This window comes from Hylaeus volcanicus, chromosome 1 (assembly GCF_026283585.1).
Source record: "Hylaeus volcanicus isolate JK05 chromosome 1, UHH_iyHylVolc1.0_haploid, whole genome shotgun sequence".
Taxonomy (NCBI): Eukaryota; Metazoa; Arthropoda; class Insecta; order Hymenoptera; family Colletidae; genus Hylaeus; species Hylaeus volcanicus.
This window is the reverse complement of record NC_071976.1, coordinates 35,660,076-35,673,892: the sequence shown is the minus strand read 5'-3', so window position 1 is coordinate 35,673,892 and position 13,817 is coordinate 35,660,076. Positions and strand designations below refer to the sequence as shown.

At 43.5% G+C, this 13,817-nt stretch overlaps 1 protein-coding gene across 1 annotated transcript; it reads right to left on the bottom strand.

Moving 5' to 3' along the window:
* Nucleotides 1-11,209: 11,209 nt before the first annotated feature.
* Nucleotides 11,210-13,665, bottom strand: LOC128876351 (COP9 signalosome complex subunit 2). The gene is made up of 9 exons (XM_054122657.1): nucleotides 13,525-13,665; nucleotides 12,995-13,189; nucleotides 12,803-12,928; nucleotides 12,544-12,711; nucleotides 12,294-12,468; nucleotides 12,061-12,199; nucleotides 11,744-11,960; nucleotides 11,519-11,659; nucleotides 11,210-11,441 (listed from the first exon to the last, which is right to left on the bottom strand). Exons 1-9 carry the CDS (start codon nucleotides 13,576-13,578, stop codon nucleotides 11,322-11,324), a joined length of 1,335 nt encoding a protein of 444 aa, XP_053978632.1. The 5' UTR covers nucleotides 13,579-13,665; the 3' UTR covers nucleotides 11,210-11,321.
* Between the last annotated feature and the right edge of the window lie 152 nt (nucleotides 13,666-13,817).

The following is a 13,817-nucleotide window of genomic DNA, read 5'->3' as shown; positions in this document are numbered from 1 at the left end:
GTTGCAACATGAATATCTATGAAATTAGATTGGCTATTTATATAAACGCGACCACATAAAATAATCGAGTGCAACTCGCGAAAGAAACTTTCGGGACAACCTGATACATAAATTTGTCATGGATAGACCTCAACGAAACCCTGGCTGATCTAAGCCTATACGAGAGTTTGATCTATTATCTCCACCGTCGCAATATATCCCTTCGCCTTGCACTTTTTGATCTCCAGTGCGAGGAGTAATCATTAAGGAACCAAAGCATTTGCGACGTAGGATAGAGTTTTACCGCAACGATGCTCCGTTGAGACGAAGTTCGAGTCGCAGGGACCACCGAATGATGGGCCACCCCCGTCATCTCCAGGTTTATGACACGCCATTGAGATTCGGGTGAGTGTAAAGTTCGAGACTTTAATATCTTCGATATTGAAACTCGTACTCGCGTTGCATTGGAAGATTCGATTAATCGCGGTCACCCGACGCGAGAATTCGAAACTTGATCCAATTAGGAAACTTGTTTGGGAAACGAGACACGGTCCGTTCACCTTTGTCGCTTTGACGCGTCTCGTCAACCGCTATTGATTTACATCGCCTGTTCATTGAGCCTCCAGAAAAACGAGAGCACGCAACTGGAATATATAAACGACCGCTTAGCACCGCCAGGTATTTCACCCTTATACTGTATCACGGGAGGTGTCGTGATTAGGCGTCGGTCGGATCGGTACACGTATAGACGAACAGATATACGAAGATACAGTGCGGATACACTCGTGAGACCAGAGACTGGGAGAACGTAGCGAGGCAACATGTATTCCAGGCATGTGCGACCCGTACGACTTATATCTGTTACACGTGCGCGTAACCCTCCAGTTCAACACACTCGGTTCCTCGACGTACCTAACACGTAACAACCGTACTTGCGCGTCTTCGTCGACAAACACGATTTAAAAATATTTAATTCGACGCGCTGCAAAATCTTGGATCCCTCGACTCAAACGTCTCGCGACTCGAACAATTCACCGCGTCGTAATCGATGCAACGTAATCTCCGCGAAAAGCCACGAGTTTCACGTCGGCGTGTACCACCGGTGGCTCGCGCTCACGCGTCTATCAGATGGCGTATACTGCCGTCCCGCCCCGTGGCGAGAATCACAAATAGCAGCGCCGGCGTGAACGTGTTAAATTATTCCCGTAGAGAGACAGAAGTCATCCGCGTGCCCGAAAGACGAGAACGAGTTTTTAATTCCCGGAATACCAGCTCGCTGTGTAAGAATAGGAGACATACGTGTTTATTGTTAGCGCGACCTAGGACGGAACGCGAGCAAATTCGACGAGCATCCGAGTGAAAAATTGCAGATACGCGATACCCGCATCGGCATAAATTGCAGAAAAGCTAATTACACGATGAACCGGTCGGCTTAATTATACGGGTTAATTTAATCGACGTAGTGGCCAGCACGGAAAGACGGTGTTTTGCGAGCGATCCGGAGGCGGCATCGGGTCCGTGTTTTGTCGCGTGCGCGGTGATAATTTGATTCTGCTTAAAGGCAGGAAATAGCGGCGCGCGTTAGCGTTCCATGCGTTCCGAAGCAGTTAAAGTGAATTCTGTCTGCCAACTGCAGACAAATTAGCGGATCGTCGAGCAATGCGAGTTATGGTACGCGTATATTTGTGGCGACGGTGGAAGAGAGGACCAGAAATTACAACGTTATCGTTTGTTGTATGCCCGCGCTCTGTACACTTATCAACGAGACACTGTAACGCGAACAGGTAGCGGTGGAATTATTGTGCTCGCGATCCGAATGATTAAAATTAGCATCTCAATAATGACTCCGGGGAACGTCCTCGCTACGAATCAACCTGCCACCTATCCAAAGTCAATTATTAACGAAAGTCAAGCGTAACGAAACGCCGCGTGTAGCGATAAAATAAAATTAAGAAGAGAAACTTTACGGACTTTCGATTACCGCGCGATATTGCGCGCCGCGAGATAACGGGAGATCGTTTATAAAACGACGAGGTAAGATTAAATCTTTCCGCGGTTCGATGCAAAATTTTCAAAAGACTCCAAGTTGAACGAGGGAAGCCAACCGAGAGAAGTGTAATTATCTCGGTTTTAACAAGCCGCGAATTATTTCCTGTCGTCGGTCCAATATCTCGAGAAATATAGCATAAACCGGACAATCGATGGAACTTTCTGTCCCACGGCTCGGGATTTTCAGACAACGTAGGCTCCGGAGCCCTCTTACCATTTTCGTGTCGCAACCGACGCTATCGATTCAGAATCGAATAATAAACGGAACGCTAGCTGCGGTAAGACCGAAAACAAACAGCTTCGGAAAATATTCCGAATATAAGTTTCGAATTTTTTCTCACATTTCTGTTCGATTCTCCCTGTAGACAGCCTGTAGAAACCTGGTATGTTACCTCTGTACAGACGCGTAGAGAAAATTAAGCGATTTATTGAATCGGACATGCTAGACTCGGAACATTCGTCGAATCGTTGACCGTACTATGCGGAGACGAGAAATTGGCCGGCGAGTCTGATTAATTATGGTATAATCTCCTAAATGGTACAAAGGAAGGTGTAGCTATAGGGAGGAGATTATACTATAATTAATCAGACCCGCTAGACTGCTTTGTTAAAAAAGTATTTCATGTCGTTGTTTTCTCGGGCTTTTTTTTCCATCGATTATTTAAATATGAAGGTACGCTAACGTTGGCAAGCTCGATAATGGGAAACTCTACTGTGGAACGAATTTTCCGTTCACCCTGACCGTCGCAATTGATCCCAGAGCAACCGCATCGCGCGATAACTATCCGATGGACTCATTTAAGATAAACTTAGCCAGGGATCAACGGATACGTGATTTCCAGATGGTTCCACCTGCCTAGTTTGAAATGTACACCAAGGGATTATTACGAAATTATAGAGGATCGATGGAAACCCTACGTGCCGTTGACCACGTGCGACGAGTTCGAAAAGCGTTTCGTTATTTCGCGTCGAACGAACGGAACCGTCATTCGCTCGCGGAACGTTCATCTCGTCCCTAATAATTAATTTAGTCTGCAACGATCAACCTTCCGAACGATGAATCTTCCGGATCTTTTCCGATTTCGAACGGGTTAACCCATCGGATGGCTGATTTTCCCGAATGAAATTTAAGAAAATATCGATGTGTTCATCGTTCAAACAATTTCGACAGCTGACGTTTATTTTCGTAACTTTAAAAACGAACCAATTGCGAGCGTACGATTCGATTGAAAAAAAAGTCTGGCATCGAAACTTAGAGGATTTAAGGGTTGATTCTTTCGTAAGTTGTTTCAAGCTTCGAACTACGAATCATCCGAGGTTCCCGAGAAGAAGTGGTAGCTATTATTAGGAGTTCGAGTTTATGAATTTTTCCAAAGTTTCTGTTTATCCTGGGCGGTTGGCGCAGCCGCGAAACCAGAACGGAAACGTTGTTGCGTCAGAGCATCGCCCGTCCCGATATTATTCTCTTCCTGTTTCTCTCGAAACGCCCCAATCACGACTTCCGGAATCTACAACGCTCCTACAACTCCCATCATCCATACGTATGCATTACATCCTCCGACGAAAACAAGAACCTTAACGTTAGCGCTGTCAGATTAGTTACAGTTTCGTGCTCGGTAGGTGTTAATTAGGCTATGCAAAGATTCCCCCGCGTTCGAGGTTGATGCTCGCGAGAACGCGGCACCGAGATACGACCGGCTGCTAATCAATTATGCTGATTAACCGTGAGAATATTCGAAAAAATATCCCGCGACTTCCTCCGCGGCATGCTGATCTCGAACGATTCGCGTCGAAACGGAAGCGATAATGTTCGACGGTGGACGAACGGATTATGCATCCCGTCGCCGTGGATCGTTACAACGTTTAACCGAACTTTTATTAATCCTGTCCTCGTAACCCTCGTGTTAATTACACCTTGCGTAACGACAAGCGACGCGACGTTGCAGTTCGTTTTTCTTTGCGGTTTTACGCGCGCTAGAATCGGCCATCTTATGCTGCTGACACATAATTAGCCGCGTTAATTAGACTACGTTGACTGTCCCGTTACAATGCTCGCGGAATCTCGGCACTCCGTTTTCTGCGAATTCCAGTTGCAGAGCGGGGATAACCTTGATCCGAGAGCCGTCCACGAGGATCGTGGACATTAATCCGAGCAGATAATTCCGCGGGGATGATAATTGGATCATGGCTAGCTTAATATTCCGCTTATTACGTCACGGTGTAATAAACCGACGTCGTTTGGTGCTGGTGCCTGTGGAGGGAGACCGACAGAGGGGAGAAAAGGAACGAAGGGTTTCGTCTTGGGCCCCCTAATGGACTCGTCAGGAAGGCCTAAACGTTTAGAGACGTTTAGAGGTCGGTCTGCAATGGCTTATACAGGGTAGGGAAAAGTATGGAAACCCCTAAATATCTCGCGACTTTAGTGGTAAAACAAAAAAAAAAACAAGAGTCACACCTTGGGTAACTTTCAACTAGAGATGGCGAGAACAATCACTAACAGTGATTTTTCACGGTGATCACACAATCACGATCGCAGTCGTGATTAAACTTCGATCACGACCGTGATCCGGAAGATGGCGTTTCAGAAGCGGTTCATGTTAACCCTTTGCACTCTGCACCATCTCGTTGCAAAACATGCGAGCAGGAATCGCATTACATAAAACAGTCTAACTTTGGAAACGTGTCGTTTTTGGTATCATTAGGCTTGATTATAAATTCTTCTAGCTTTCTTGACGCGGTGACACAACTACAAACATAAATCCTTTATGGTGTTACTAAGAAAATCTGTTAGACTCACGATGTCCCCTATGAGGGGACATCCGAATGCAAAGGGTTAATTGTTATCGTTAGTGTCCCGCTGTCTCCCCTCAGCGGAAATTCAAGAAACTGCAAACGAGTCAAATTTAAATTCGAGTAAAATTATACTAACATTGCTTTTAGACCATATTATGATACATATATAATCTAAGAACAACATAATTCATAATTCAAAAGAAAAGTGAAAAGAATGTTCTCTACCAATCCGAAGCGATCACGAACAATCACGAATCACTGTGAAAAATCATCGTGATTGAGAATGAACGCGATTGAATCACGAGTGATTGAAAAGTAGCAGTCCGCGACATCTCTACTTTCAACACGTTAAAGTTAAGATGTAGTGACAGTAACATGTTAAAGCGTCGTTGCAGATATTACGTATTCTCGTGCATCTTGCACCCTTAACAATCGGCAAGTTGATTATCTAAAAACGCGAACGAAATGGATACGGTTCAATGTATACCAAGAATCGAACGTCAGAAATTGTAACGCACACATGGTTGCGTAGTAAATGGAAAACGATTGTTCTCTTTGTAAAGTCCTCGAAAGCTTTTCACAGAGTCAATAACATCTTTTGAAACCACCATTCCCATGGAGCTACTCGATGAATCGCGGTAAAATCGAGTTCAACTTTTGCCGAGCACGTGGCGCGGATTGGCCAGACCGATCTGAAATTTCATTAAGGTCGGTATCGGACGAGATTATAAGAGTTTGCGAACCGGAGGGCGAATACGTTAATTCGCGTTCAACAGGGGTGGCGTAACAACGCGTTATCGCGTCGATAAAATCCGATTATCCCTTCCCGTTGGAAACGGTCCTCAAGAAAGGGCCCCCGGCGCGGGATTTTTTCGCAGAGAACCGGTAACTTTATCGCGGTCGTATCGTTGCCATTCAATTATGGAATTAACAACGCGAACGGCCAGCCCTTTCGGTCAGCTGCGTAATAAATGCTCGCCGTTACGACGATAACGGGCCGAATGAATGCAACGGATACCGGTATTTATGCGATCCAGATATCAGTGGAACAATAACGACCACCACGGTATCGTATGCAAACGCGTGCGCGTAATTATTTTGGAATTAATGGGGATGCGAGTTCGTTGCTGAAACGAAGAGAGAGAGAGAGAGAAGAAAAAAATATGTACCGATTCAAGCACAAGGAGGCCGAGTTTCTCGAACAAATACCTGGAAGTAATACCTATCCCTTTGTCTCCCTCCGAGAAGTAAAACACGGAAGAATAAACGATCCCGAGCGGAAGCGATAAATAAAATTTGTCCACGGTCGATGGTCGGTGGAAGAAAAAAATGAAACAAAGCAAAACATCTCGAAAGCGGATTCCCGAAGCTCATTCCTCCCTTTGTATCTCTGTAATGAGTGGTGGCTTCCTTTTCTCGTCTTTTTCTTTTTTCTTTTTTTCTTTTTTGTTCCGTCGCATATATCACGCGAATAATACACAACGATGCGGTTAAAAATAGGTGGAAAAGGAGGAACGTTCTTGGCAGGATATTTGTGTGGGAACGAAGGAATGGCTTGGCTTAAGGAATGTCTACCCTCGCGGCAGCAAGGGTCGAAGGACTCGACAAATATCGTAAAATGTAAATGTCGCGGGTTCAACGTGATCCCGGGGAGAACTTCTCAATTTACCAATATGCCGAAGCCCTTTTATCCGGCTTACGCGTTCACGGCTGGATTAATTCCGTGCCCGTTCGTCGGCCATCTTCGCGGCCTGTTTCCACGGGATTAAAATTTCTGGACCCGACGCTTTCGCGCGTTTTCATGGATCCCGGATACGGAATACATTTAACTCCGGTGTCTCGCTGCGTCGGCCGAACTTCTACCCCTACATCGATTTGCTTCGCGAACCTCGTCGGAATTCCTCCGAAAAAGGTCAGCTTTTCGGCAAACGAGCGCGTCCGAACTCTCCACAGTCGACCTATTTCGATTATCGCGATCGCGAAAACTTGTTACACGGCCAACTTTCACGGCGAACCGAACGCGGAAGAGCATTTCGGTAGCGTAAATACTCCGCCCGTAAGCTTTTTCTTCGCCGATGTTTCCCAATTACTTCGTCCAAACGACAGATCGCGTTTACTCGCATCCGTTTACCTCTCAATCTTTGCACATCCCGTGTGGAACACAGTAAGGGAAGCCTCCATAATGTTCAGGTCCCGAACTGGCTTTACTATGGAATTCATAATATGATTCTCCCGGATACATCCCTAAAAGGTCCCGACAAGGCAATTACACGTTTCCATTTTAAAATATAATCAGGACTGGATAGGTGAATCATTGTGGGACCCGGTGGGGTTTAAACAAAGGTACTCGATGATTTCCACGATAATTTTAAACAACGACTCGATGGACCGCTATGGGAACCAGTGTGGTACAGTCAGTGTATGGAGAAACCGTTAAAATGAAATTTAATAGGGCCTTAACGAATTGTGAGGACCTGAAAACGTTTACTCGGGGTATTGATCATAGAAATCAATGATAATGTTTATGTTGGAAAACGAATAACAATCGCACCTCTTGTGGGGCGGGGGTGGGTGGGTGGGTGGGGGGGGGGTATACCTCATGAGGGGTCCAGTACATATTGAGTAAAAGTATCAATGAAAAGGAAAACATTCGTCGTTTGCCCGAAAAAAATGATTAAAAATACACCCTCGTACCGCGCGCGCACTGTGGTATTCATAAATATAAATATTCCATGTCAAGGAATACGTCACATAATAAATTGTTGAATACACATTTATAATAATAATTGATTATATTTTCGTGAGTCATTATTCGTAAGACATTTTTCAGAATTCCTTATTTTTTATTGAAATATTTCTGATTTACATGCAACGAGGGTGTGTCCAGAGCTACTCCAAGGGTGTTTCAGGGGCTATAACCGGGATTAAAACGGGAAATAATAAGGCCCTGAGGATCCATCCTTTAATGGCCCCGTTCAAAAAAGCGCGACAATCCCTTATGCCGCCTTACGGGAACCGAACGGGCTTCCTAAATAGGCCCCGAAACGAATTCGGGACAATTAACTCGAACCTTTACGAATCCCTAACAAAATGTTCACGCGGGAACCTTTACACATTCCACGTTAGAGGATCGATGCGGCACCGTAAGGCGAAGGACACATTCGTCCACCGCGTAAAACGACCTGCTCGCTCTCTCGACTCTATGTCCGAGGGAAACTTTTCTCCTGTAATCGATTCAATTTTCCAATTCGTCTTGTTCAATTCCAGCCGGTCTTGAAAGCTCGCCGACGGAAGTTACGCGTCGCCTGGCGGGCAACGCTGGAAAACGACTTTGTCGAGGTACCAAGAAAAACAATTCTCGCGACACCCTCGACTATTGCGTTACGGCTGTCTTACTATCGAAACTCGCAATAACGTACCACTCGTTCCCGTCCGTGTCTCTATGGAAGGGTGGAAAGACGCGATTCTTCTCGCGTAAATGTCCACGCGCACACGCTACCGCGTGTACATCGGATACATCCACCCGAGTTAAGCCGTACAAGATAGATGGTCCGTCCGGTGACCCTCTCTCACCCTGAACGTTTCACTCGCACTTATGATATATGATGACGCCGCTAAAAACTGGCAGACGCGTTTCACCCACCCGCTCGTGCCCCCGGCATTCTCTCTACACTCGGCACCGTTTCGACCTGGAAACGACCTGGAGGAATTGTCGACCTGGCGGCCACCTTGGCCACCTTAGCAGCTGGATAAATCGACGCGAGATGCGAACAATACTTGAGAGATTATACGCTCGGCCGGCGACTAGCGTCGTGACGCCGTCTCCGAAAAACTCCGTATTCCTTGTTCCCGTGATGTATGGTCCCCTGCGAGTTGTCGGTTGTCGCTCGCCTCGGTTCTTACCGTGACTTGTTTCTTGGTGTAATAGACGAAAAAATTCTCACCCTCCGCGGAGCTTCGGGCGCTAACCCTTCGGCTAGAACGCGGCAGGGGAGACTTGGCCAATTTCACGACGATATCTTTGCGAATCTTCTTCTGAATTGTTGCTGGTCTCGTCTTGCGTACTTGGTCGATGTACAGGGTCTCTCAGAATTAGTGTAAGAACCAGAAATGATGATGATGATGATGATTCTGAACCACAATTTCCTTTGCAAAAATGCTGCTTTCTTTATGAATTATTAACGACAAACCATCGATCGCTATTGGTTATTGGGGCTAGAAAATAATTATCACTCAGTTATTCCCTTTTATAAGACACTCTTTGTTTCGACGAGAGAGTTAGGAGCTGCGATGTCGCTCTCAAGAAAATTACAATCGAACCGAGTATTTCGACGTCAGTGGAAAAATGCAACGAAAACTATCAGTGCCCTCTTGTCTCAGAAAAGGTCTGCCGACTTTCTTTTTCGGGTCATGAACTAACTCCAAGAGACCTTTTTCGGTATCGCTTTATTTTTCACCGTCGCGGTCTTAGACTTTGAGTCGCCAAGGGCCCGAAGTATCCAAGAACCGCGAATCACAGCGTCCGAATAATAACTGGTTTTAGCGTCAATAGAGTATCTAATACGACCATAAAACCGACGCTCCTAGTCGCCCCGAAGCAAAATAGGATTATAAATGAAAATTGGAAATACTTCTTAGCACGCAATAATATCAATTGTGTGGATAAATTGTAACATAGGGGTTGAAATAATTTTACAGACAATACTCGTCCCGACTCGGTAGCTGTGATTGGTGAAACTGTAGTTCAGAATCGTCTCAGCTACCCCCCATTTCCGATTCTTGCATTACATCTGGGACACTCCGTATGACACACGCGAACGGTATTTAAGTTTCAATAGAAAGCTGCTCGCTTTACGGGGGTTTACCGAAACGAATGAATCCTCTATAAAGTTTCTTATCCCCTTGGAGAAGAAAAGAGTCCTCGGGTAGACCAACGCCAGATTAGTCGGTAATGGATCCTATTCCTTTCCCCGTTTCGTCGGCGATTAATTAATCGAATTTATCTCGGTCGCTCTAACGATAGACCTCGACGAACGGAAAGAACGCGGACTCGAAAAAGCGGAAAACCACCGGAACCCTCCACTCTGCGTACAGCGAGTGACACGCGAAGCAAAGAGACACAAAACTCGAAGATTTCTTTTTTTTCTCGTCGTGCAACGCAGGCCCGTAGGGGCGTCCTTCGCCGGGAGAGACACTGAAAGTGGAATTTTTCTCTTAAATTAACTCTTCTCAAAGGGTGGAATCAGCTGGCAACTCGTCGAGCTGTGTCTCTCGTGCATGTTAAAACATGCACCTGCAGCGAACGTAATGCTCGAATTTGTCAGAAAAATGGGAAAGAGAAAGAGGGATGCGAACAATGGCGCGGTAATTTTTAAGAAAATTTTTCGTTTCTCGTCGACTCTATTACTTTCGTTTAAACGAAACCCCTTCTTCGTTACGATACCGATAGATCTAACTAAAAATAATAGGCGCTAGAAGTAATCGCGACACGCGCGAAATATCGTTTCTCGGTTTCCGTGTCTTCGCTCAATTTCGAAGAAAATTTCGCTCCAATGTCTGCGGAGGAGCCACGTGAATACGGCCAGGTATTTCGAGCTCTGCTTTGATTGCGAGTGCCAAATTAACGTTGGGGTTGTGCTGTCGTCATAGTCGTTATCGTCAACGTCGTTTCGCGCATATATTCGCGTGCCCGCTAATCATGCCAGCTGCAGTCGAAACCGTGAATCGCGTAGTCTCGGAATCAAAATCCACGGAAACGTAGGAAAGCACTTCTCTATCGAGGCTTGGAAAACTTGCTCGCGAATTACTAGCCGAATACCCCTCGAAACTAGAATTTCTAATCCGTTGCGAAACGATCGTTGTTTAAATAGTTGCCAGACCGAGAGGATAATTCTTCCGAAAGAACGAACGTTTTACTTTCGAAATTGATTTTCCAGCGAAGCGAGTGGCTATAGCTTCGCAAGCTGCCACCTTAAACGTGGCAAGGGTGAGGATGAACCTGTTCGAGGACGGGAGGATTACAACCATCCCGTAACGGCGAGGATGTAGGACGAGCCTAGGGACTCCCACCCAGCAGGGCTGGGGTTAACCAACATTTACATAGGCGCGAGCGTAGACTGAATAACAATGCTTGAAACGGAGCTAAAACCAGCCGGGCCATTCCACCGAGACGGCACGTTCGTCATCCTTCTACGGGCTGCTCAATTGCGCCATGTATCGAACTTGCATGGAAATTAGGACAGATGAATAGAGCTTTGTTAGTTGAGAACGACGAAACTCGGAATTCGAACTTATACCCGGAACTTATACACTCGTTCGATATACGATCTGCTCAACTTTCCCTTAACGAATTTAGATGAAAAGGACATATAAAAATTCTAACTTTATTATATCACAATAGATTTTATTTTTCATACAGTCGGGGACAGGCATTTATGATATACTATACAGAGTAATATCTAGAGCTCGATTTTGTTCGGGGATCACGGCCACCACGCTTCTTATGACATTTTATTTACTATGGCTAAATGTAAAGAATGCAATTGACTCGTCCATTTATCGAGAGCATTGTAACGCGCTGCGCATACAGATTTTTTATCCAGCTCAAGAACTTGATTCACCTGTTAATCGTATGCAATCCAGCGTAAAACCAATGATCCATGAAATTTCTTAGATGATATAAATTTGATCGTATTACCTGATCTATACGGCCACGAATGGTACTATCCAAAATACAAGACACTAACAGGCTCTCAACCTCTGATACATCGATATTTAATTCTTTGCTTATAAAAGGTATATAAATTCTAGTGTACGGTTTTATTAATTTAATCAAAACCTATAAAGTGAAACGGATTAACACTATACCTGAACGTTCGAAATCTCTCTGAGCAATTACGCGTATACCTGAGTATATACATACCTGAGTACGTATATTACGTAACAAGTCCTCGATGTGCTCTCTTATAAAAGGGTCATCCATTATGTTATTTCTATTTTGTTTCAATATTAATTCAAATTGATTAATATCGTTATTTTGATAACTGACCACTAAATTCGTCATTGCCAAGATCTCTGGATCATTTTTATACGGCTTTGCCTCTTGAGAGTCAAACGGATTGATACCAGATTTCATTAGCCTATTTGCATAATTATAAAATGTTCAGAATGTTTGAATACTAACAATACAACCTGCTAATACCGTAACGAGCGCTACTGTTTTATCTAACTCTTACTTACATATTTGCCAAAACTAAATATTTCAAACACGTCGTACGTCTCGGGGATCCAGACTCATCATAGTTTTTAAAGGCTTCAAAGAAATCTGTGTGTGCCCTTTCAAATTCACCTTCTCTTAAGTGCATTTTACCACCACATTCTTGTTACAATAGGAACCACAATTTTACTTTAAACATTATTCAAACACTGTCACGTAACTTCTAATCCTAATCAAACAAATTATACAATCATACCTCTAATGACTCCCATTATTAATGGATGTGGTATAGCACTTTTAATGTGCAAGCTTTGCTCGTACAAAGTCTTTAATTTCTTATTATTTTTTTGTGCTGTGTACATTTGTATTTCTAAAGCATATATCTCTAAAAGCTGAGTTCCCTTTTTCAGATCATCCTCCCCATCGTCAGTCTAACGAAACACATGTATCCAAATATAAAATGACCTCTGTTATTCCTTGCGATATGTTAATGCAAGCAAACCTACCTGACAACTCTGATGAAGTTGTTTTAATATTTTTGCTAACTTATTAAAATCCGATCGATCAAAGTATAACTTTCCCAATTTTGTATTAGTCTTAAACCATAACCTATCATTTTTAGCATCTTTTAATGCATCTAAAGTAGTTTCATAAAAGTCTTGTAACAGTTCCATCTGCAAGATGGATTGAATATAGTAAATGACCAAACTAAACCACACTTATGAACTAACTAAACCACACTTACAACCTAACTAAATTACTTACATTTTTCGATGTGCTAATATAATCTAATATGGAATTTATAGATTTTTCCGAGTGGTTTCTTGTAACTGCACTTTTAATGTACGTTAATAACTGTTTGTACCTGGCCATCATTTCCTTATAATTAGCCTAAAGCAATAAAATATCATAATTCATAAATATATACATATGTAGGAGGTAATCTAAGTAACCCACCAATTTAAAATTAATTTTTATCATTTGTTTCAAAGCTTTGAAACCCCATTCACCCTTCTCTCCTCCCTCTAACTCCAAAACTTTTTGAAAACTCTGTAATGCTGCCTTCGGATCATCCTCCTTTAAAGCTTTGCTATTATAATATTGATTTTCTAAATCAACATCTGGTTCCGAATTCGAGTCCTCCGAATATTCCTAAAATTAGCATAAAAATAACGTCATTTCGAAACTGACCCTATTCCAAAATAACCAATTTTAACAACAAAGCAAGACGAAAAGTGAAAGACTGCATTCCATAAGCATCCACATAACCTAACCAGAATTAAAAGTCCGTTTAATATCAATATCGTAATTCTCCTCACAGGAAATCTCGGAAGTACATGCTTTTTTTACTGTCTAAACAATGCAGAATATCTACGAAACTATTTTTTCATGCCATACATGTCAAAATGAAAATTCTAACCTATTCCACAACCCGAAATATTACGAGTCCAACAACATTGCTTGTGAAAAAAGCGACGAGTACTTACAAGACCATAATCTTCCTCTTCTGCGCACATAAAATCATCCTCGCCGTCTGACATTTTACTAATAATCAAAGAATCTGAATCTTGGAAGTAAGAAATTCACGTTACCCTGTTGACAACCGCAAGTCAGACCAGTTTGTATTTTGAAATTCACATGCGTGCACTGTGCTTACACATGTGCAGTCCTCAATGCAACCTGCATTGCTGCAGATATCATATCAATAAGGTCCTTTTGTCACAAATTATTTTTAACGTATTTTACATGCAATCGTCGAATAATCAAATATCGAAACTTA

Coding starts and splice junctions, on each gene's coding strand:
- LOC128876351 (XM_054122657.1), bottom strand. CDS start 13,578: ATGTCAGACGGCGAGGATGATTTTATGTGCGCAGAAGAGGAAGATTAT. Junction 12,712..12,802: donor ATATTAGCACATCGAAAAAT/GTAAGTAATTTA, acceptor TCCATCTTGCAG/ATGGAACTGTTACAAGACTT. Junction 11,442..11,518: donor TTCGTGGCCGTATAGATCAG/GTAATACGATCA, acceptor TACGATTAACAG/GTGAATCAAGTTCTTGAGCT.